Source organism: Trichosurus vulpecula, chromosome 4, assembly GCF_011100635.1.
Source record: "Trichosurus vulpecula isolate mTriVul1 chromosome 4, mTriVul1.pri, whole genome shotgun sequence".
Taxonomy (NCBI): Eukaryota; Metazoa; Chordata; class Mammalia; order Diprotodontia; family Phalangeridae; genus Trichosurus; species Trichosurus vulpecula.
Genome location: NC_050576.1, coordinates 156,745,381 through 156,771,095, shown reverse-complemented (window position 1 = coordinate 156,771,095; position 25,715 = coordinate 156,745,381). Strand labels below are relative to the sequence as shown.

General features: G+C 43.3%; 1 protein-coding gene across 1 annotated transcript in view; it reads right to left on the bottom strand.

Annotated features, from left to right (window-relative positions):
• Nucleotides 1–1,634: 1,634 nt before the first annotated feature.
• The window catches only part of CFAP45 (cilia and flagella associated protein 45), a 36,936-nt gene continuing 12,855 nt past the window's right edge, over nucleotides 1,635–25,715 (bottom strand). The window contains exons 8-12 of the mRNA XM_036755559.1: nucleotides 13,429–13,575; nucleotides 5,363–5,476; nucleotides 4,276–4,469; nucleotides 2,461–2,685; nucleotides 1,635–1,713 (exon numbers count right to left, since the gene is read on the bottom strand). Coding sequence (XP_036611454.1) covers nucleotides 1,635–1,713; nucleotides 2,461–2,685; nucleotides 4,276–4,469; nucleotides 5,363–5,476; nucleotides 13,429–13,575 — 759 coding nt within the window. The remainder of the gene's footprint in view (nucleotides 1,714–2,460; nucleotides 2,686–4,275; nucleotides 4,470–5,362; nucleotides 5,477–13,428; nucleotides 13,576–25,715) is intronic.

The following is a 25,715-nucleotide window of genomic DNA, read 5'->3' as shown; positions in this document are numbered from 1 at the left end:
GCACCAGCTACTGTGCATTTGGCTAATCCTCAGAGTGATACCAGGATGCCAACGATGGAAGGAGATGCCAAAAGAACCCCCAGGGAAAGGTAAGAGAGAGAGCTTGGGAGGAAGGAGTCAACGTGAAAAGGGTGAGGACAGATTGATGGTTCTGCCTTCTTCCCAGAAGCCCAGGCAGGGCCAAGCCTGGGGTGGAGAAGGTGCCTAGAGGAGCCCCTGTACTGTGCCTGAGGAAGTGGAAGCACGGGAAGCAGCTTGCTGACTCTTTCTGGGCCCCATGAAAAGGGGACTCTTGCCCAAGGCCCTCATAACCTGGCATTGTAAACACCTAGGACGCACCCGGCAGCTGCCCTCCACCTTGATGGCTGCAGGGCCCATCGGGGAGGCAAGGCTGGGCCCCAAACCTGGGAATGGGACTTCACTGGGTTGCCGGGAGGGGGGAAGACGACATCCCAGGGAGGGGCCCCTCCACAATTAATTCCTCTTCTTCCAAGGGAGAAGAGTCAGGCCAGTGACTCTAGCCCGGGTCTTCACAATATACTTGTGATCAAGGGGCGGGGAGATGGGTCTGGGGGGGAGGTACTGATGTTAATATTAATACTGACATTGAGAGACAGTGATATTAAACACATCTTTGAGTCAAAGAAAATGGACCGAGAAAGGGTTGAAAGGCAAGGTAAGAGTGGCTCAGATTAAGAGTAAACCAGAGCAGAGTGAGGGACGAAAGGCAGATCAATGGGCTGAGGTTTATCGGGGTGAACTGGATGCGGACTAAGGTAAGGAGAATGGAAGCGGGCGAATGAGGTGAAGGGAACTGTTTGGGTGAGGGGGGATGGGGCGGGGTGGAGTGAGGAGCACTGGGGCTCTGGGTGTGCCCTGTTATGGGGGGCAGGCAGGCGGAGGCGATGTCTGTGTTGTGGTATTGCCTGAAGTTGAAAGGGCTTGGCCGGGGAGGGCTGAGGGAACAGGAGTCAGGATTCATCCCCAACCATGGCAGATCACAGATGCAGTCTGATTGATGGGTGTGTACAAAGGGCCAGCCCCGCCTCGGGCCAAGGCCCCTCCTCCCCAGCCCTCTTCCCCTCGTCCTCTCTCACGCAGCATTTCCATCTCAGCCGCAGCAGTGAGCAGAGAACCTCACAGTGGGGAGCATCCTGCTGGGGGAGGCCCTGCTGATGAGGTCCCAGGGGAATCAAAGCTGTGTCAGGGCACGGGGCTGGCCCCCTCTCCTGCTGACTCACCCATACCCAGTGCCACCCAGCACTCTGCAGCCCAGTTGCCCATGAGGCGCTATCTTTTTCCTCTTATGGGGACACAGAAAAAAAGAAAAGACATCTGGGGCTTATGTGTGGGAGGGGAAAGAAGACACAGAGAAACATCCCCTTACCACCACACTCTTCTACCTCCCTAGGACCTACTTTGCCCATCTCAGCACTTCCATGATGGATATGGAACAACTTCAGGCCTCAGCCCCACTGAGAGAAAGTCGGGCACAAATCTGAACAGAAGTATAGTAAATCCAATCTCTATTTGTAAACTCTCTGGGTCAGCAGCAATAGTGAAAACCAAGGGGCAAAAGTCACAGGTAGCCCCTCGTGGGGGCCTAGAAAAAAGTCCATTTGAAGCTCCTTCACTCAGCTCACTGAGGTGGCTGGCAGAATATTGCCTTTTCTCTCTGCCTCGATGCAGTACTTCTCCGGGAGGCCCGTGGCTCTGCAGAGAGAAAGCCGAGGAGGGTCAGGGAAAGGGCAGACAACAAGGAGCCACGGATGGCAGGAAGTAGGGTTAGGGGCACACAGCATGTAAAAGATGGGGCTCGGGAAAAGGTCAGCCAATCCACCAACAAGCACCGATGGTGCGCTATGTGCCGGGCACTGTGCTACATCACGGAGATACAAAGAAAGGCAGAAAAATACTCTTGCTCTGAAGGACTCTAATGGGGGACTCAACATGGAAATACATATGACACATACAGGAAAGACGGAAGGGAATCTCGGAGGGAAAGGCACCAGCAGCAGGGGGATAGTCGGAAAGATGTCCTGTCCTACACAGCCAGGACAAAAGCATGGAGGCAGGAGATTTGTGTGTCACATGCAGGCTTCCAAATCCCCTCCTAGGAGGGATCTAGAAAGCCATTCCCCCTCCAGAAAGTTCTGGAATATCTCTGACTCCCATCTCCTCCCACCTCTGAGACAGTTCTCCTCCATAACCTTTCCCCGCCCTCCGGCCCACCCCAGGCCATTTTCCCTTCCTCACACGCCAGTCCTTTAGTAACTCCCCTAGCTATACACACTTTGCAACCCTGGGGCAGTTCTCCATCTCCTCGACTCTGCCCTCACCTCCATCCCACGCCAAGGGATTTCCCCCGTCAGCTCCCTGTTTCGGGGTCCTTCCCTCCCACTCTGGGCCCCTGTGCGTTTCCCCGCACTTCACGGCCTCCACACCCAGCCCCAAACCCACCTCAGCTCCTCCATCTTCTTCCTCTTGATGTCATTGATGCGCTCACGCCGCTTCTGGGCCTCTTCCTTGAGGCGCCGGCCCTCTTCAAATGTGGCCACCCGCTCCTGCACCTGCTTCTGCTGATTCTCTCGTACCTGACGCCGCAACTCGTTTGCGTGGAGCAGGCATTCCTGGGCTTTCTTCTCTTCTTCCAAACGTTCCTTCTCGATCTGCTGTCTCTGAGCCCTTGGGTTTGGGGGAAGGCAGAGATTGGGCCTACTGGGGAAACGGAGCCTGCCGCCGGAGGGCCACTCGCTCTCAGTCGACCGCCACCCTCCAGCTGGCCCTCTTCACTCATCTCAGAAACCCACACTCATAGACCCCCTTCTCTCAAAGCTGTGATGTAATCTGGGCGTCTCCTTACGTCCAGTCCACCTAGCCCTCTCGACTTCATACGCTAATTCAATTCATTCGATGACCATTTATTAAGGGCCAATTTTGCATAATCCACTTTGCCTGGTGCTGGGGGAAACACAGACATGATGTAAACATTTTATTGTTTATTCGTATAACGGAGCTAAGATGATTTAGCCCAGGGAGATGTGGAACAGCAGTAATCATGGTAAGTCAGGGAGGTTTAGGGAATATGGGTGGAGGTTCACAAAAAATGGCGTGGGCCTTACAAAGCCTTTTCAAGCTTACCAGCATGCTTAAAATATTTAAGAGAGGCAATATAGTATGATGGGGAGAGGGCAAATCTTGGGAAGCATAAAGACACGGTGGATCCAAGTTTTATATTTGACGCATACATACTGAGTAACCACAGCTAAGTCATTTAAGCTCTCGTCCTCCAGACAAAGCTTTGAGACGAAAGTTACACATGGCTTGCTGGTTTGCAATCGTGGAGAGAATTCGCACACAGAGCTCACCACAGGAATAATCTCAGAGCCAAAAACAAAAGCACTGCCAAGAACACTCTTCGAAGAGTTCGTGTCATTTCTCTATGCCCATTCATGCGTGAGTGTACCCGACCTTCACTCAGATTTTAGTAAAGGCGCAAGACCTCGGCCAGGTCATTCTACCTTCCTGGGCCTCTCACTTTATTCATCTATGAAAAGAGGGCTTTGATAAATGATCTTTGGGCTACCATTCAGCTTTAAATCTGATGACCCCTTGGTCCCCTGAATCAATGTTTACAACCCTAAGGGCCAGGAGGTTCTTCTTTATGTCTGCTGTTGTTTAGTTACTTCCGTCCTGTCTGACTCTTCATGACCCCGTTTTGGGGGTTTCTCGGCAAAGGCACTGGAATGGTTTGCTATTTTTTTCTCCAGCTCATTTTACAGATGAGGGACTGAAGCAAAATGGGTCAAGTGACTTGCCCAGGGTCACAATAGTTAATCTTCCTGACTCCGGGCCCTGTGCTCTATCCACTGTGCCACCTAGCTGCCCCTTCTTTATGTCTGACTTAAACTTTCTCTGCTACAATTTCATTCCTTTGTGGAAATAAAGAAGCATTCTTGCTGGGAAAAGTCATCTTCCCCTTATCAACCATCTCTCCTTCTAGGTGAATTATTCCACTTCCTTTAACTCTCACAGGTTCTTGACCATGAAGAAACTCTGTCACACAGCTAGGAAGAAACGCTTACTAGGGCCACACTCAAGGCCCAAAGCCACAGTTTCCCCACCCCTGGACTAGACAATTCCTAAAGTAATTTCCCTATCTAACTGCAGCTGCACAGTCCTCTCCTGCATTCCCCTTTTGCCCCCCGCCCCCACATCGTTTGTTTACTTAATCGGCCCTTGTTATACCCAGAGGTAAAGCCAAGGCCAACCTACCTGAGGATCCTCTCAAACTCATCTCGATCTCGCTGTACCTGCACAGCCAGAGTGTGCTCCTTGAAGGCCACCTGGTCTAGCCGGCTCTGTCTCAGCATCGCCTCAGTTTCCGCTTTCTTTATGGCATTCTCCTTCTCTTTCCGGCGCCATTCTCGTTCTGCCACTTCCTGATTGCGCTTGGCCCGCAGGGCATCCTGGCAGAAGGGAAAGAGGCAGCTCAACAAGGGTGAGTGCTGTGCCAGGTAACCGGGGGGCTAAAAACATTCCTAATCCCACCCAACTGAAGCCAGGGGTATGGAAGGCAGGGCGGGTTAGGGTATATGGGGGAACAGGTCTCCCTATACAATCCTCTGCCTCCCTAGGACAGCTAGAACCAGCTTCCTCAAAGAACATGGGGGCTGACTCCCTCACCCCATAAATAAAGAAGTGGTAAACCAGTCCTCTACACCAGTCCCTTAGGGATCACCAGCTTATGGTTTTCCCATAACCTTCTGCCTTGAGAAACCCAAAGAATTTCTCTAGCAGCAAGAGATTCTAGGAAAGAATAGATCACATTTAATGATCAGAAGGTAGCTTGAAAGGTCTCCTTATCTATTCCCACCCCTGAAGTTATTCCTATTTTAAAATACTATTAATGAAGGGGTCTACAGCCTCCCTTGGTGACCTGAGTAGCTGACATTCCCCCATCAGAAAACGATTCTCAATGTATATCCTGTCTCCCACCCAAGCCGGGCAGGGGAGGGACACCATTGTGCTGTGTGATGCAGACAGAGGGAGATGTGAAGGTATGTGTGTGTATAGGTACATGTGTATATGTATACATGGGTGTATACATATACACATGTACATGCACACATTACATATACATACACATACGCATGTGCATGTACATATCCGTATCCATCTCCATCTCCATCTCCATATTCATCTCCCAAATACCTCTTGTTCAATCACTACCCCCGTAGGTAAGTCCCCGCTTAGCTCCTGTACTGCTCCAGTCCACAGAGAACTTTGGAGTCTTCTGTTAGGCCTTTCCCTGAAGTCCACATCATAGGCTGCCCAAGGAGTGGCCTGGAGGGGCAGGTACCTGCTCTGCCTGGTAGTCCTGGGCTTTCTCCTGCATGGCCCTCAGCCGAGCTGTCTCCTTTTCTTTTTCCCTTCGGATTCTTTCTTGCTCAGCCTCAAACTCTGCTTCTCGGGCCTAAAAGAGAGAAAAGACCATGAGAAACAAGGTGTACTATAACCCTGGCCTTTCAGACAGCCATGAATGCCCCCCAAGATGTGGATCAGGCCACTCTTCCAGGGGCGCCTTCTCTTTCATTCCTGAAAAAGCACAGAAAGTGCTGGTTTGTCTTCCCCATCACCCAATTTTCCCATGGAGCAGTTTCATCTTGTCTAAGAAATAGCCAGGTATGTGAGCAATGAAAACAAGAGTCTTTATTAAGCGCTTATGCTATAAAAGTGGACAAGTAGCCAACTGTTCCCCAAAGCCATCTCCCCAGGGCTGCTCCTCTTGGGTTAGCAAGGAACAATCTCCCGTGCAGAGAACTTCCTTAGCCCCTGTATTCTCCCTATACAGACGTCTATGAATATCTTTATGTCCATATTACCTGTGTCTTACCACGGCAGGAGTCATAATTCCTCCAAATTTGCTGTTTCCCTGTAGCACCTAATTAGGGCTCTGCACCCAGCTGGTGTTCACTAATGGCGCTGATCAACGACTAATGGTTCCTGGGAGTGCTCTAGGGCTTGGATAAAGCTAATGCCAAACACCCAAATATAACTAACCTGTCCATAGCCCAGTAAATGAATCAAACATTTGTTAAGTGCTTACCATTTGTGAAGCACTGTGCTAAGTCCTGGGAATATAGATAGAAAAAACATGATGACCCTTGCTCTCACCGAGCGCACATCATATAATAGGGGAGTCAACATATATGGAAGGTTTCAGCCGCATGTGATGGAAGGGTCTCATGGTTCTCAGAATGCAAAGCAGATATTGGTGCCTCTTTACTAATGCCATTCCCACTGATAAAATTATCAGTGTCTGACACTGAACAATTGGACAGCGACAAGGACCTTGGTGACAGGAACATTCCTTCTAATGGCCTTGAGTGTGAGTGGGCTTGTGTCCATCAATGTTAAGACCAACTCCTCTGATTCATTTTGGCATAAGTAGCAGTTGAAAGGACCCCTAGCAGTCTCAACAAAGAAGTCATGTTGTGACTTGGATGGTACAGGCCATAGTTGCCAGGGTCGAGAGTGTTCTGAGGTCAGAGAAAATGACATGTCATTTAATATTTACTTCCACTGTATCTATGAGATTTTTCATAAGCTCCTCTTTGCACAGACACTCCTCCCACCTAAAATAACATTTTAACTCTTTCACTGTATTTCTCTCGTATATTATTTTATAGCTGTTTTATGTATGTGGATGTGTGTCTTCCTGTGAGACACAAAGAATATGTGTGTGTCTGTAAAAATAATTGCTTTGCCGGTCTACGCACCTTCAACCTCTTCCCCAATTCCGCCTGTTCCCCCATCTTTTTTAAACATAGTAACAAGAATCCAAGGCAATGAGAGGTCATGGAAAGATCCCTGTACTTAGACTTAGAAGGCCTGGATTCAAGTCTAAACTCTGCTACACGTTAGCTCCGTGACTTCGGGCCAATAATTTAAGCTCTCTGATGCTCGAGGTCCTCATCTGTGAAATTAGAACCACCACAGTAATAATAGCCAGCATTTATACAGCACCCACAGGGTACTCAACAATTACTATCCCATTTGACCCTCACAACAACCCCGGGAGGCAGGTGCTCTTGTCATCCCCACTGTACAGATGAGGAACCGAGGCAGAAAAAGGCTCACGCAGCTGGTTGGTCAGTCAGTCAGTCCACAAGTATATTAAGCACGTCCCATGTGTCAGGCCCTGGGCTGAACATTGGAAATACAAAGAAAGTTGTACAAGGCAGTCCCTGTTCTCAAGGTGCTCACAATCTAACGGAGGGGCTCACAATCTAACATGCAAACGAGTTACATTAGATAAATCGGGGATAATCCACAAAAGGCACTGATATTAAGGGAGACTGGGAAAGACTTCCTGTAGAAGGCAGGATTGTAGCTGAGACTTGAAGGAAGCCAGGGACATTGGGAGGAGGAGAGACAGAGCTCACGGACAGCCCTGAGTCAGGAAATGGAGTGTCTAGTTGGAGGAACAGAACGGAGGCCAGTGACATTGGACTGCGGAGTGCAAGGCATAAGAAGACTGGGAAGGTAGGAAGGGGTAGCAGGAGGAAGTTAGTAAGTGGCTGAGTACGACCCACCTTAGAGTGTCACTGTGAAGAAAGCACTTCTTCAAACTGTAAGGCATCATCACATGAATGGGGGCTAATCTTGCTATGGTCTTCTTCGTGTGTGTTCCACCTTCTCTTCCTTAAATAAGATCTGAATCAGCATCTTGTTACCCAATGCCATCAAACCCAGGCTCAATATAACTTCAAAGTCTCCTTACCAAGTGTTTCTACTCCTCTCCAGCTCCCCACCTACAAGTCTCAGGTACTTTCAGGCAAGCACGTCTATTAGCTCAAGCATCCTTCCCACCTCTCTACACGGGTCAAACATTTCCACCCCTGAGCTATCTTAAAAAAGCATTCCTTCAATATTTACATAGCGCAGGATAGAGTACCAGGCCTGAGCAAGAAGACTCATCTTCCTGAGTTCAAATCCAGCCTCAGACACTTGCTAGCTGTTTGACCCTGGGCAAGTCACTTAACCTCATTTGCCTCAGTTTCCTCAACATGTAAAATAAGCTGGAGAAGGAAGTGCCAAACCACTCCAGTATCTTTGCCAAGCAACCACGAATGGGGTCACAAAGAGTCAGACACAACAATAACAATATTTACCACAAACTTAGTGCTGTGCTAGGTACTATCAGAATATAAAGAAGTATACACAGCACATGGTTTTTCTCCCTCAAAGGACTTTGCAACAAGCACAGACCTTGGGCACCCTCCACAAACACATGTCCTTCCCTCCCTCTCTTCCTTCCAAGTCTTGCTCACAATTCATCCCTGTGGAGCCTTACTGGGCTGATCTCTGTCCTGATGGTTTCCACTCATTCATTCCCTGTTCCTTTAGAATTCTTCTGAATTTTAATATATCATATTAAGTTAGATTAATCTGTATTCCTTTATGTTTCTTTGAGAGTGTCTTGACCATGTTTTATGCGCTCTTTATGAGAGCTCTATGTTCTCTGAATCTTTTACTTTTTCATAGCACCTAATACAAAATTCAACACATAGGGCATGTTTCTATGGTGATGGAAGGGTGGTGAGGTTTTTTTAGGGGGAGGGGATAGTTGTTGAAGGGATTAGGAAGTCTATGCCTTGCATAAGCATTGTGATATGGGGGAAATTCCTGGATTTGGCACCAGAAAACCCAGGTTCAAATTCTTTCTCTGCTCTTACCTGTGTCAACTTAGTCAAATCACTTCACCAATGTGGACCTCAGTTTCCTCATCTGTCAATGAGGGTGTTGGACTAAATAATCCTAAGACACCCTCCAGCACTAAATCCTATGATCTCACTTAAGATGAAGCTGTATGGAAAAGTGACACACCATTGGCTCTCACTTACAGAGGCCAGTGGGGGATAGAGAGGCAGTATTCAAAATGATCTGAGATCTCCTCTATGTGGGCATTCCCTTCAGTGATACAGCCCACAATTTATTCGTGTCTGCCCGTCCATGTTCTGCCAGAAGTTCATCATGGAAGGGAAGGGGGGGAGGAAATCCAGTGAGAATGGGAGGGGCAGGCTTCCTCACTTTCTGCTGACTTCATGATGCTACCTACCACACATCTACCATACTCTCACCACACTGGCAGCCCATCTTCTGTTTTCAACCCTAAATTCTCCTGGTGATACCCTTAAGCCTTATATCCTCGACTAGAGAAGCAGTGTGGTGTGGTACATAGAGAGCCACCCTCGGCACCAGGAAGCCTCCTCTCTGACACATACTCACTGGGTGATCCTGGGCAAGTTGATAGAAAAGAGACCCCTCACTTCGGAGAACTCCCTGTAGCAATGGCATTCCAGGTCTGGTTCCTCTCCCCTACTCCAGGTCACCTTTGAAGGTCCTTGTTTGTTATGCTTTGCAGCCTGTTCAAACCCACCATTATGCCTCTCCATTGCCCCCTGCTGATACTCATTTTTAATTCTTTCAGAGATAGTGACATTCTATAATTTGCAGCCAAGTGCAGATGGGCACTTGTTTCAGGAAGAAATCTGGGGTCATTAAAGCAGCTTTTCAGTCTTGCTGAACGTAGTCCTCTGTCCCCTTCCTCTTTATTTCTGGGTCCAACTTGTCATCCATTTGTACATGTAAGGAGTAGGGAGAAGGGTGAAAAGGCTCCCCAAACCCCAGCTCAGTTGATATAGTCTATGAGATGAAATCATAGATGACAAGATGTCAATGTGTTAACACTTTGTGACTCCTTAAGAAACAGAACATTGCTATGATGGAATTAATGGAAGCCTGGCCAATGGAAAAGAAAAAAATTGGTCAGGCCCCTGGAGAATTTAAATAGTTAAGCCTGTCAACAGTACCAGTGATAGTTATGGCAGGAGCCCACAGTCCAAGAGAGTTCAAAGGCATAGTGGAGGGAACAAAGACACAGACTGTACAAAGAGTCTACAAACAGACAGCAGAGTCTACAAACAGACAGTAGAGTCTACAGACAGACTGTACAGACAGACTACAGATATAGATAAGCATGTGTCTCCCTGTAATGCCTCACGTAATATTTATGATTACAGGATCATTGAACAAGGTTATGTATGCTGCTGTAGCTCTTAATGGATCCTAAAGTACAGAAGAGAGAAAGTTTGTTAGAAGAAAACCTTGAAGGGGGCATTTTCTCTACCAAATCAAAATTTTTAAAGTCCAGCAGGACCTTTTATTCTTTACATCAATTGTGTGATGGCAGAATGGGTGGTCTCCTGTGGATACTGGACTTACAAAAGGCTTCCTGTTACCTACCCTCATCATGTGTGTACACGTCTCCCATAAAAATTTCACATAAAAAAGTAGGTGTAATAGGAAAAGTCGGCATATTGTTCAGTAGTTGTTGGTGTTTTCTTAGTCTCCTTTTTTCAAGTATTAAGATCTGAGATTTTCCCCCCACATCTGTGGTATCTTCTCTTCATTGAAATACCTTGTAAATCTGATCCTTCAACACCTTTATACAGTGTTGCCTCCAGCACAGGCCTCTTCTATGTATGCTTGGTCTCATACAGCAGGTTTTTCCACCTTTCTTCTCTTCGATGCCATTTCTAGATTCTTCACAAGCACATCACGGGCTGTGATTCTGAGTCCAAGCGTGGTGATTATCCCGTCCTTAATGACATAAAGAAGGTGGTTCTAAAAATCTTTACAAATCTTTTCCTTCTTTCTTCTGTTTGTCACACTCTTCCTTTTCCTCTTTATACGTCCTCAAGATGACGTTGCTTACCTGAATCTTTTGGCAAGTTTTCTTTGAACCGATTTTGCCCTTTATGGTTTTTCTCAGTTTTGAGAGGTGACTGCTCATAATCTTCCATCTTTCTTCTTTGTAACATTGTACAAATATGTTTATATCCTAAACCAATGTTGCCTTTGGCTGCCTTCCTTCTTTACTGAGCAAATAAGTTGTGTTTGTTGAATAAGCTGCTTTTTAGGCTCTTTTGGTCCCCTTGTTATAGCAGTTGATTTACATGGATTAGACATCTTAATCAATTGATCCATTCACATTTAAACATTTACTATGTGCCAGGCACTGTGCTAAGCATGGGGCACATAAAGAAACGCAAGACAATCTGTGCCCTCAAGGACCTCATCATCTAACGGAGGAGACAACTCGTAAACAGCTTTGAAGAAACAAGCTATATCCAGGTTAAGTTGGAAATACTCAACAGAGGGAAGGAATTAGAATTAATTGTAGGAAAAGTATTATAGTCTGTGTCTTTGTCCTTTCTACTCACCATTTCCTGGGGTATGAAAATTTAATAGCTGGACAGTAAATCTGAATAGGTAAGGATTGAGCTGTTTCAATTGCACACCATATCTTTTTCTAACTTTTCTTCCTTCTTTTCTATGCTTGCATTGTCTTTTATCTTTGCTCTAATAAATCAGAAGTCTATACATGAATATTGGGTTAAAAAATGACTCTCACATGAGTAACGCCATTTCCTATCAGTTAGAACATAATCATTTTTCTTTTCTTGATGTTCTTCAGTATTCTCCATTGCCCATTGCCTACTGATGATTCTTTTCATGAAGAAAGTATTCCCGACATAAAGAGGTGGGGCTTCTTTGTAGGCTACAAATCTTTGGTCTCTCTCAATTGTTATTCTTGATTCATATTTTCAAATATATTTCTTACCATCATTATGTAATCTTACCTCTGCACTAAAGTCACCCAACATCAAGAATAGGTTAATTTAGTGGGAGTATGTTGTTTAGTTATTGGTAGAATTTCTCTAGCCTTTCATCCTATGCAAAAGACGCTGGCAGAAAGAGAAATTATTTTTATGGAGGTCTCTTTGCCACTGTTTATGACGAATTTCGCAATACAAGATGACCAAATATTCTATGGAATTTTTCTTGCTGCCTTTCAGTGTGTGATAAAACTGGTGACAGTGACTCCTTTATTTGCCTCTCCAAGGAGAATACGGAGGCATCCATTCCATTATCTGCAGCTTCCTTCTTTCTTTCGGTTTTGTTTTAGCAAGTATTTCGAGATCCTCCAGTAGTATGATCCATTTGCAAGTCACTGAACCAGGACCTCACCTATAAAGTATCAATAGCCAAAGTAAAGTTTATAGATGACCTAAAACTTGTGTGACTCTTTGTACCCTCTGCCTGCTTTTCCACCCTGCTGCTGTAGTCACTGTGGGGCAGAAGGAGGCAGCACAAAATTGAGGGTTGCTCTCTGGGGTTTTGTTTTTTTGTTTGTTTCACGGTTGTCATGGCCAAAACATTCTTTATCAAGTGGCAAGTCTTCTGGTGATGATCTGCCCCATACTCAGCTAGGCTGACCCTCAAAAAGCAGACCCAGTCTGTTGCAAGGACCACACTTGAGAAATACAGAGAGTCCAGATAAATTAAACTCATATAAGAAGGTAGTGAGGTCGTATGATGACCAGAAAACAGAAAAAAATTCAGGTTTTTTTAAATGGAAGATTGACATCATAAAGACATAAATGTGAACCAATAAGGTGAAAGGTGATAGTTCTGCCATCCTGGTTTTTGTTTTTACTCAAACTGATTTGCATGCTACTCTTGAAAGGACCTTAGAAGGAAGATGGGTTTCATTGCCCTAGCTTCAATACAATTCCTGTGGATTTTCTGGGGACAGAATTCTCAAAAGGTGTTGAGGGGAAGCGGGGCCCAGAATGCTCATGGTAGTTAAACAGAACTCACAAGGAATTTTCTGATCCTAAGTCATATAGCAGTAGACAGTAAAGTATAAACACATTCATGGGGGTTTCATGAAGTATAGTTTTGAATGAATGTTGACCATAGAGTTCTCTAAACCTGGGGTACCTTTTCAGGGATCTCATATGTGAAAGGAGATGTCTCCAAGTGCTATACTCTCAGAAGAAAAGTTAAAAAATTCATTTACATCAGAAGTCTCAATCACTGACTCCCTCATCTCCTCCCAATTTAATCTCCTCATTCAAGATATTAACAAAGACAGCAAGAGAGTGACCAACTAATCTGATTTTCTCCAATACTCTATTTTCCTTGCCATTCTTTGTTAAGAAGCAAATGGACCATCCAAAATGGACTGAAGAACTAAGGTCCTCTCTACAAAATTGATTCCTACAGAATCAAGAGGTGGCTACCTCCTATTTGGAGGCTTCTTGGTGCTTCTGCTAACTTGCCCTCCTGACACAGGACTGCCATAACTGTTCCAGGTAAAAAGTTACAAGCCACTCCCATCAATCATACCCCCTCCAACACCATCTTTTCACCACCTCTATGTCTTAATATTGTCTGCTGTGCACCCTTAATTCCAGATAAGAAAACCTACTTATCATCCCCTTCACACAACTCACCCATCCCTACTTTCGAGCCTTCCCTTAGCTCTAACTCTTCTTGTTTCTGTCCCCTCACCATTTTCTTCTTGGTGAACTCCATCACCAGCTGGTCTGCGAGCTTCTCCTGGGCCAGCAATTCCTCCTTTCGCTTCTGGTTTTCATCATTGATGCGCTTGATCTCGGCCTGCATCTTTAGCTTATCCTGATGCCTTCGTTCCATATCCTTTCAGGTAGAGAAAAACAAAGGCACAGTGTGAGACAGAAATAAATAACAGACAAAGACTAAGAAAGACATAGGCGGATAGAGAAAGAGAAATGCACTCTTCCTGCTGCCTTCTCAACTCAATGAACTGGGCCTCCACCTCACCTTTCACTTTACCAGTGATCTGCTGAAAGTCGTCCCTTAGAAGTCACTAATGACCTCCCTTCTAGCCAAATTCAAGAGCGTTTTCTAAGTGGTTATCCTATTTTATCACTTGGCCACTTTGACAATGCTATAGAGTGTTTCAAGAAGTAGATGCCTCGCCTTGCAATGGGAAAAAATCACTAGTGACAAAGTTAATGGTTTTTATACACATACACATATGTGTGTGTGTTTGTGTGTATATAGATTTAGATATATACAAACACACACACACGTGTATATATACATATACCTCTATACATACACACATATATGCTTACAATCAGGAAGACCCATCTTCCTGAGTTCCAATCTGGCCTCAGATACTTACTAGCTGGGTGACTCTGGGTAAGTCACTTAACCCTGTTTGCTTCAGTTTCCTCATCTGTAAAATGAGCTAGAGAAGGAAATGGCAAACCACTCCAATATCACTGCCAAGAAAACCCCAAAATGGGGTCATACGAAGAGTCATACATGACTGAAACGACTCAACAACAAAAATATTTGTGTGTATACACATACAGGTAAAGATATATAAATTAAATTATCTGTTATTTTATTGTATTTGTATTATGTAAAATTATATATGTATATTTAATTTATATATAATAATAAATCTAAAATAGAGAGTAAAGCAACTGAATAGTGAAAAGTGTTCATGGTAAATATGGCAGATAGAAGCTTGGTTCCCAGAATTTATAGGACATTGACAGAGTGAATTTTTGTTAAATGATAAGTAAGTATTTTATCTCCTATGAGGTAATCTCTTTGAACTACTTGGGATAAGAATAGCATATTGGTCTAAGCAGGTCACACAGTCAGTCGGTAGCAGGGCCAGGGCTAGAAGCAGAACTAAAGTCTCCTGGCTACTGGTCTAATGTTCTTTCCCTCATACCGAGATAGCTTTCTCCTCATTTGGCCACTGACTGACTGTGTAACCTTTGGAAATTCATAGAGCTCGGTTTCCTCCTCCCACTCTCCAAGATGAGGGTGGATTAGATGATCTCTAAGATACTTTCTGTCTCTAAGATCTTATTCTAGGACAAAGGCCCATGAATCCACCACTGGGTCAGTATCCTTCTGTTATTTCTCACAATTGTGGAAAACAGAAGCAGTCACCAATATGGAGCCTCCAGAGAGCGGAATATAACAATGCCCCATTATTCAGAACAGTTGAAAACTCGGCTGTTCCCTTACTGGCATCCTGACCCTGACCCCTCTCAATGATGCCTATGGCCTTTATTCAAGGGTACATATTTCAGTGAAAGTGAATTAGATGTAAATTGAAGGGTTTATCAATTGATACATGTCAACCTGAGGTGGTCTCTAGGGAACTGTCCCTAAAGTTTTATTGGATATTTTCGTCAATGATTTGGATGAAAGCGTAGGTGGTGTGTTCATCAAATCTGCAGCTCGCACAAAGCCATAAAGGATAGCTAAACTAGCAGAAAGAACACTGAACCTAGAGTAAGAAGATTCAAGTTTGAGTGCCAGCTTCAACACTTAACATGGTGTGTAACCATGCTTAATCTCGGAGCCTCCCCCTTCTCATCTGCAAAATGGGGATAATACTATAATTTATGTGGATTTATTATTATATTATATAATATATAATATTATATAATTATTTTATATTATACTATATATTATATAATTATTTTATATTATATCTTATTATATATTATATAATATATATCATTATAATATATTATATAACATATTATTATAATATATTATATAATTTATATTATGTATTATTATTATAAATATGTTAGACAACAAACAGAATCAGGATCCAAATAATCTTGACAGGCAAGAACTAATGAGATCATTTTTATCTTTATTAAACGTCAAACCCTGTACTTAAGAAAAATAAATTATCCAAGGACAGGAAGTAGGAGACGTGGCTAGACAGCATTATATGTGGAAAGGCTATGGGAGTTTTAATGGACAGTCTACAAGCTCAATGTGAGTGAGCAGTGTTATAGGGCAGCCTGGTAGGTTACTGTATTGAAGGCAACATTAACAGGTACATGGTTTCCAGAATGATGGCGGTGATGAGGCCATTATCTTCTGAGCCATCACACTAGATTAGCAGGACTATGTCCAATGTTCACCCTTGAGTACCACATGGTAGAAAGAACACTGACAAGATGGAGTATAGTCAGAGAAGGGAGACCAGAGGGGACTAGACATGATGTCATCTCATCCAAGGATTGGGTGAGCAAAGTGGGAATGTTTAACCCAGAGATAAAAAGGCTTAGGAAGGCTGTGATCACCAACTGCAATGGGGAAGAAGGAAATGACTTAGTCTATTTGGCCCCTGAGGAAAGAATTAAGACCTGTGGGCTGGGGAGTGAAATTAGGGGAAGGCACGGGGAGGTAGATATCAGTTGAAAAGAAGTAACAAATGAGAGTTGTCCGGTAATGGAACTGGCTTCCTCTGGAGATAATGAGCTTCCCGTTGTTGGAGGTCTTCAAACAGAACCTGGCTAACTGCTTGGAGATGTAATAGATGTGAATTCCTATTTCAGGTATGAGCTGGGCTTTATAAAACATCTCTGAAGTGGCCCTTCCAGCTGTGAATGACCATGCATATAATGATAATGATTAATACTTGTATTTCTGGCACCTAAAGGCTTACAAAGGACTTTTGTCATAGCAATCCCTATGAAGAAAGTTGGAGAAATTTATTATTCCCATTATGCAGATGAAGAAAACTGCTCATTTCCATTTCCGGTCCTGTTTACACTGTCCTCCTCAATCTAGAAGGTCCTCTGTCGCTCTTAAACCAACTTCCTATTCAGCACAAGTCCCGCTTCTTCTATGAAATCTTAACTGATATTAAAACTCACTCTAATTATTCCTTTCTTCAAATTCCCAACGTACTTAAAGTCAGCATTATTCTTTAATTAAACGCTGTTTTGAACATCTTTCTAATTGTTTTTGTGTGTGTGTTTAGCTTCTTAAATAGACTACAAAATCCTCATTAAGAGTAGGCGGTAAGAATGAAACTTCCCTTCTATTCCTCTAAATCTTACCAGAGAGGGCCTAGGTGAGCTCAATCCATATTTATGGTCAGCCAATTGAAAGTAGGGAAACGGTGGTTCCCAAACACGGTACATATTCCTAAGATCAGAAAATGCTTAGAAAATGCCACTCTTTAACACCAAAAGTGTTAATAAGAAGTGACCCAGAATGGGTGAGGTTGGCCAGGTGCTGAGGTATACATCATACTCAGAGATGGCTTAGAAACAAATCCACGAGGTTCAGCAGGGGAGAGACCAGAAACTCCCAAGAGACCATTAGACGGCTGCCCCTGAGGAACGAACAGACTACTTGGTAACTTGCTCTTCAAACTAATTATTCTTGATAATTATGGACTAAAGTTTCTTATTTCTCCACATCTGACATTTAAAATGCCTGGGGTATGGGAAATGGTGTGACAACCCCTATAGAAAAAAAAAAGCTAGAGGCTTTGGGGGAAGTGGCTGAAAATGGACATGAAGTCAATCACTCCCTTTGCCCCTCCCCCTTCAAAAAAAGAATCCTTAAAATATTATCTTAGGGCTTGAATGTAACTTAGGGATCAGATAATTTAATTCCTATATTTTACAGAAGAGAAAATTAAGGCTCTAAAGGAATTACTTACTCCAGGTTTCATTCAACTCATACTGAAATTAAAGTTAAACGGAGATGGGGTCAGATGGAGCCCATTATGGATTCATAGACAATTAGAATAGGAAAGGATCTCCGAGACAGCCTTATCCAACTACTCTCTTATATTACAGGTAAAACTGAGGCCCTGGGTCAGTGTCAGAGCAGAGACTAGAACCTGCTTGCTTTCTCTCTCTCTCTCTCTCTCTCTCTCTCTCTCTCTCTCTCTCTCTTTTTCTCTCTCTCTCTCTCTCTCTGTTATATTTTATTTCTCCATATTTTCCACCATTAGACCACCAGGTGGTTGGGGGATTTCTACATCAAAATGCCATAAAATGATTGTGGTTCTCATCTTTCTCCCTGTAACAAATAAGTATATCCTAGCAAAACAAATTTGAATTGTTTTGGTCATATCTGAAAACATGTCTCGTGCTGTTCCTATAGTCCATTACTTTTCTGTGAAGAGGTGGGAGGCCTGGTTCAGACTTCTAAAGCCCTTATGAATCATGACACTGAACAGAGTTCTTAAGCCTTTCAAAGTTGCCCTTTGCAATGTTGAGCTGGTATATAAATTGCTCTCCTGCTTCTGCTCACTTCACTCTGCATCAGTTCATACAGTCCTCCCAGGTTTCTCTGAATCCATCTCGTACATTATTTCTTATTTTTTTACAATTTTTTAAACATTTTTATTTAAAGTTCTGAGTTCCAAATTCTATCCCTTCCTCCTCCCCACTCCTCCCTTCCCTTCCCTGAAATGATAAACAATCAGACCTAGGTTTTACATGTACAATTATATAAAACATTTTGATATTAGTTGTTTTGTACAAGAAGACTCAAATAAAAGAAAAAAATGAAAGGAAGAAAGTTAAAAATAGCATATTTCGGTCTGTATTCAATCAATATCAGTTCTTTCTCTGGAGGTGGACAGTATGCTTCATCATTAGTCCTTTGGGATTATCTTAGATTATTGTATTACCGAGAACAGCTAAGGCATTCATTCATAGTTCTTCATCAACAATATTGCTATTACTGTGTGCAACATTCTCCTGTTACTGTTCACTTCATTATGCATCAGTTCATGTATGCCTTTCCTGGCTCTTCTGAAAATCATCCTGCTTGTCATTTCTTATAGCGCAATAATATTCTATTACAATCATAAACCACAGCTTGTTTAGCCATTCCTCAACTGATGGGCATCCCTTTGATTTCCAATTCTTAGCCACCACAAAAAGAGCTGCTACAAATATTTTTGTACAAATAGGTCGTTTTCCCTATTTTTGGATGTTTTTGAAATATAGACCTAGAAGTGATATTGCTGGATCAAAGGGTACGCACAGTTTTAGCCCTTTGAGCATAACGCTCTCAAGAATGGTTGGATCAAGCGGGATGGGTTGGGAAGGAGCAAAATATAGTTAGTCTTTCACAACATGAGTATTGTGGAAAGGTTATACATAATGATACACATGTGGCCTAGGTTGAATTGCTTGACTTCTTAGGGAGGGTGGGTGGGAAGGGAAAAGGGGAGAGAATTTGGAACTCAAAGTTTTAAAAACAGATGTTCAAAAACAAAAAAAAAAGTTTTTGCATGCAACTAGAAAATAAGATACACAGGCAATGGGGCATAGAAATTTATCTTGCCCTACAAGAAAGGAAGGGAAAAGGGGATGAGAGGGGAGGGGGGTGATAGAGGGGAGGGCTGACTGGGGAACAGGGCAACCAGAATATATGCCATCTTGGAGTGGGGGGGAGGGTAGAAATGGGGAGAAAATTTGTAATTCAAACTATTGTGAAAATCAATGCTGAAAACTAAATATGTTAAATAAATAAATTTAAATTTAAAAAAAAAAGAATGGTTGGATCACTTCACAACTCCACCAACAGTGCACTAATGTTCCAGTTTTCCCACATCCCCTCCAACATCCAACATTTTCCTTTTTTGTCATATTAGCTACTCTGATAGATGTGAGGTGGTACCTCAGAGTTGTTTTAATTTTCATTTCTCTCATCAATAGTAATTTAGAGCATTTTTTCATATGACTATAGATAGCTTTGATTTCTTTGTCTGAAAACTGTCTGTTCATATGCTTTGACTATTTATCAATTGGAAAATGACTTGTATTTTTATAATTTAACTCAGTTCTCTATATACTTGAGAAAAGATGCCTTTATCAGAGATACCTGTTGCAAAATTTTCACCCAGCTTTCTGCTTTCCTTTGTCTGTGCAAAAACTTTTTAATTTTATATAATCAAAATGACCTATTTCGCATTTTTAATGCTCTATATATCTTCTTTGGTGCTAAATTCTTCCCTTGTCCATAAATCTGACAGATAAACTATTTTATGCTCTCTTAATTTGCTTACAGTATCACCATTTATGTGTAAATCGTGTACTCATTTTGACCTTATCTTGGTATACAGTATGAGATGTTGGTCTATACCTAGTTTAGGCCAACTATTTTCCAGTTTTCCCAGCAGTTTTTGTCAAGTAATGAGTTTTTGTTCTAAAAGCTGAGATCTCTGGGTTTATCATATACTAGAGTACTGTGGTCATTTACTATAATGTAATTTGTTCCTAATCTATCCCACTGGTCCAACCTGCTTCTCTTGACTATATTATGTCCAGCATTTGGTGTCCCTCCAGCATCAAGGTACACAGAAGTATAGGGACACCAGGACTTATAGCTCAGGACAAGCAGCTAAGCAAGAAAGGTGGCCTCTGCCTCACTATGACCCAGGACCAGCCTCTCAGCAGGGTCAGAGGCTGTTCACTGCCCCAACCCCATCACCAACACCCCACTCCTGCCTTCTTCCTATCAGAGTCCTTTAAATCTCCAGCCCTGCAAATAACTGGAAATGAAAGGAGTGACCATCAATTGGGGAATGTCTGAACAAGTTACGGTATGTGGATGTGATAGAATACTATTGTGCCATAAGAAATAATGAAGGGATAACTTCAGAGCAACCCGGGAAGACCCGAATGAACTGACACTGAGTTAAGTAAGCAGAACCAGGAGAACAATATATACAATGACATAACACTGCAATGACAAACAACTCCTAAAGACCCAGGAATTCTGATCACAATTCCAGATGACTCAAGAAGAAACATGCTACCTACTTCCTAATAGAGAGGTGATGGATTCTAAGTACAGACTGAGACATATTTTTTTTGGATATGGCCAATACATGAATTTGTTTTGCTTGACTACACGTGTCTATAACAAGGATTTTATTTTCCTTGCTTCCTCAACTTGGGGCAAAGGGATGTGGGAGGGAGAGGACATGAATCTGAAAATAAACTAAAATTTAATCTTATAAATAAATAAATCTCCAACCCTGGGGCAGATTTTCTCACCATGGGCAACTGATGAGTGGCCCTGCCCTAATTGCTGTTGTTCCTCCTTTGTTTTTGAAGACCAGTGACATGATGGGGTGATGTCTTGACTTGTGTGTGGACTGGATTTAAGGGAGGCAGAGCTGCGCAGAGTTGCAGCCTCACTCTCTCGCTCTTCTTGGGTTATTTAAGCCCGGTGGCTGGACAAAAGTCAGAATGATTGGTGATGACTTGGTGTCTTTGAGGTCTGACTGAGCTTTAAGTGCCCCATAGCGCCTGTTTCAGCTGCCTTCATGGCCACTGGAACAAATTGTTATCATACGCCCATTCTGCAGGGGGAGGTATGTGTACTTGGGGTAGACATTCCCCTAACTCAGCAATGGAATTGTGGCCTGTCGGTTACCCTCAACCTGGTTTGGCCCATCTGCTGAGACAGTTTATTGGGGTAGGGCTGCTGCACATGCTACAGCTTCTTGGAGCCACAGGTGAGAATTGGGTGAAAGGGGACACCAAAGGTGAATGAGCAGCCCTGAAAAGAGCTCGGCAAGCCTTTACCCAGAGGTACTAGTCCTCCCTGAACGCCCCATACATCCCTCCCTGCCCTAATTACAGCTGAGCTTGAGCAACAAACAAGATGAACTTAGAGGCTGTAAAGCAAATTTGAGCTCAAAGCTATCACTGATACTGAGGAATGTCCCATGATTGGCATGACTGTGGACGGGTATACCTTTTGTTGTTTTAAAGAAGAGATGAGTAAAAGGAAGACAACGGTGCTACATATTAAGAAAGCATACCAGTAAACCAGGAACTAGAGGAGAGAAGCGTGGTAATACATGACTTCATCTGGGTGAAGATCAATAGATCAGATGAATAAAAAAGAATGAAAAACATTTATTAAATGTTCCTAATGCCCCAGGCACTATGCTAAGGGATGTGGGCACAAGAAAGAAATATGCAAGATTTTGCTGTAGAGTTTATTACAGACCACTTAGACCAAAAAAAGAAATATACAAATTTGGGAAACAGATCACGAGTCTAGCACAGAGCATGATATAGTAATGGGGCACTTGAATCATACAAACATGCTGGAGGTCTCTCTGCTAGAATCAGAGCAGCAAATTACTTCTTGACTTGTCTTAAAGATATTTTCATTCTTCAAAAGGTAGAGGAAACAAGGAGGGGAAATTCTATTCTGGATGTAGTTCTCACTAACAGGGAGAACTGGTTGCTGAGATGGAAATGATATGAACCTTTGGGGGACCCTCCCTCTTAGAGTTTATGACAGAAGAACAAAGGAGAGCTGGGATAGTCTACTATTTACCCTAGACTCGGGGAGAACCAATTCCAAAGAGAGCAGAGAAAAGTCAGGTGGGATCCCATGGACTAAAATTCTACAGGGAAAAATCAGTCCAAGAGGGATAGGAAGCTCTTCTGAAGCCATAAAGTAAAAAACATGAGCTTTCCGAAGAGCTTGTGGCACTGGATTTGTGACATGACAAAAAGTGGGAAAACAAAGATAATTCCATGACTGAGGTCCTACAAGATTAGGAGGATAGGGATGCCCTCAACAGAAACAAGAAAGTTCAGAAGAGGTGTCAGTGTTAGGGGAAAGATAGTGAAATTTGTTTTTGCCATGTTGAGGCTGAGATGCTTACAGAAAATCCACTGGGAACTATCCAACTGGCAGTTGTTGATTCTGGGCTAGAGAGAAGATCTAAGGATCATCTGCCTAGATATGTTCATTTAACCTGATGCTGGGTCTAGTGGTCCACATTCCGTGTTCCACATTCAATCAATCAACAAAAATCTATTAAGCATCTGATAAACGCCAGGCACTGAATATACAAAGACAAAAGTGGAACAGTCCCTGCCCTCAAGGAGTCTACAGTCTATCAGGGAGGCCAACATGTATGTAATTAAGAATGTACAAAATTAATATAGGGCACATTTTGGGGGAGAAGGCACTAGCTGTAGGCAGCAGGGTGGGGATCTGGGAAGGCTTCATGTAGAAGGTTTCACCTGAATAGGGTTTTGAAGAAAATGGAATTGTAAGAGATGGAAATGAAGAGAAAGAAGACAGAGACAGAAGGCAAGAGGACTTAGCCTAGAACCTTGGGATGCAGTCACAGTTAGGGGAGGGGGATGATGATCCAGTAAAGGAGACAAAGAAGGTGGTGAACCAAGAGAGAACGGTATCACAAAAAAAGAGAAGAAGAGAAGAGAGTGGTCACTAGTATCTACAGCTGCAGAGAGGGCCAAAAGAAGAACGACTGTAGGGGCAACCAGGTGGCTCAGTGAGTAGAGCACCGGACCTGGAGTCAGGAGGACCTGAGTTCAAATCTGGCCTCAGACACTTGACACATGTCCTAGCTGTGTGACCTTGGGCAAGACACTTAACCCCAACTGCCCTGCCCCCCCCAAAAAACAAACAAAAACAAAAGAATGACTGAGAAAAAGCCATTGAGCTGGCAAACCAGGAGATCACTGGCAACTTTGGACAGGAGTGAGAAGAGAGGAAGTGGAAGCAATGAGTATAGAAAGCTTTTTCTAAGAGTCTGGCTGTGCCAGTAAAGAGATACATTGGATGGATGACAGTTTAATGAAATTGTAGGGTGAGAGATTTTCAAGGTTGAAGGAGGCTTGGGCACTTTTGTAGGCAGGAGGCTACAAGTTCTCCAGATAGTAATTGAAGATTAGAGAGTGGCAGGGGACGACTGAAGTGGGTAGGAACAATTTGTTGGACCCCGAAAATCCTGCATTTGATATCTACTACCTGTGTGACTTTGGGCAAGGTCTTGACTTCATCATATGTAAAATGTGGCCAATAAGTTAGATGGTTCTTGAGGTCCAGAGTGATGACCGATGATCGATGATCTCATGAACCTTAAGACTGGAAATGCCAGAACAAAAATGTCTAATAGAGAATTGATACCCAAGGAAGGAGATCATAGGAAAGCACCAACCATTCCTGTGATGACTCCAAGTAACCTAGCCTTGATGAATCACATCGTCAGAGCCTGAAAGAACTGGTTGATATGATTACCAACTTATTTGTCGGTGATATTTGAAAAACTGTGGAGAAGGAAAGAAGTACAGTATAAGATACTTACTAGCTGTGTGACCCTGGGCAAGTCACTTAACTGCTGTTTGCTTCAGTTTCCTCAATGGTAAAATGGTTATAATAACAGCACCTGCCTTGCAGGGCTGTTCTGAGGATCGTATGAGGTAATATTTAAAGTGCTTAGCAGAGGGCCTGGCACACAGTAGGCACTATATAAATGCATGTTGCCTGGCACACAGTAGGTACTATATAAATGCATGTTCCCTTCCTCTCTGTTATCATCATCATCATCATCATCATCATCATTATTATTATTATTATTATTATCATTATGGTCTCGGTTTTTTAAGATTTTTTAAGCAATTACCCTGGGAGCTAGTGGGTCGCTTCTCAGTGGAGGTCTTCGAGCAAAAGGAGGTTGATCATTTGTTAGGTATGCTGTACTGGGAATTCTTCTTCAGATGTAAGTTGGACTAGAGGGTCGCTGAGATCCCTTCCAACTTGGAAATTCTATAATCGTAGGTCTTGCGTCAAAATACATGCAAGTGAAAGCAGGTAAGACAAGTCAGGCAGAGCTAGCAGCCAGTATGTCCAGTTTGGCTGTGTAGCCAGACTGTGGTAGGTCTTAAAAGCTAAGCTGAGTAGTTTGAAATTTTATGGGAAATTGGGAGTCACTGAAGATTTTTGAGCAGAACAGTTTATAGGATAAGGTCCTTCCATTAGAGAAATTATTTTGACAACTGCATAAAAGATGGATGGAACAGAATGACTGGAAACAGGTGGTCCATTAGTGAGGGTATTGAAATAGTCCAGGGGTCCAGTGGTGGTGGTGAGGACCCACACTCTAATGGCAGTGGTATAACTGGACAGAAAGGGGCAGTTAAGAGAGACAATGCTGAGGGATAAGCCACAGAACTGGGCAACTGGTATACGAGGGAGAGGAAAGAGTTCAAGATAACACTGAAATTTATTTCCTGAGTGACGAAGAGGATGGTGAGAAAGAGGATCTGAGAGGAAGGACTTTTTCTGACAGCCTTAATTGTTAGGATCTTTTTCCTTATAATGAATTAAAATCTGCCTCTCTGCATCTTCCTAGTTCTCTGGCCTCAGTCCATGCAGAACAAGTATAACAACATGGGCCAAACGTCACTAAAATGGCTGATGGTAAGCTCACAACGGAAAAGGGTAGAAAAGTGAGGCCACAGTAAAGATGATGATAGATAGAAGAAGAAGAAGAAATCAGAGCCTGGGATGGATGGGAAGAGCATGTTTCATAGATGTGAGGCAGAGCGAAAGGGGCAAGGTGAGGGAGACAGTAATTAAAGAGGTGAATATCCACGTCTTGGTGACAGAATAGTTTAGGGTGCTCCAGTCCATTTAGTAGTTTGATCCTCCAGCAAAGAAGGTGGCATCGACTACTAGAGCCTTAGGACAATATCCTTTATAGTCACCTAGCACCCTTTGTTCTAGATCCATTTAGCTTTTCAAGAACACTTCCCTGTTAGAAGGTAATGCACTGATCAGCTGACATAAAAACCTGGTAAATATTTTCAATTCTATTTTTTATCAGACATTAATAAATTAGCTTTCTGGTGGGGTGTATGGGTGTTCAAGAAGGACGAGAACCTCTGGAGTGAGGACTTGCTAAGCCTTTTTCAGGACTGCTCATCCACCTTTGGTGTCCACCTGGCACTTGTCTCTTACCTGTGGTTCCAAGAAGCTGTAAGATGTGCAGGGGCCACACCCTAGGAAACCATCTCAGCAGACGGGCTAAACCAGGTTGAAGGTAACCAACGGGCCACAAAACTGTCAGTGAATTAGGGGGACGTCTACCCCAAGTATGTAAAGACGTCCCCCCTGAGGAATGGGCGGATGAGAACAATTTGTTCCAATGGTCATGAAGGTGG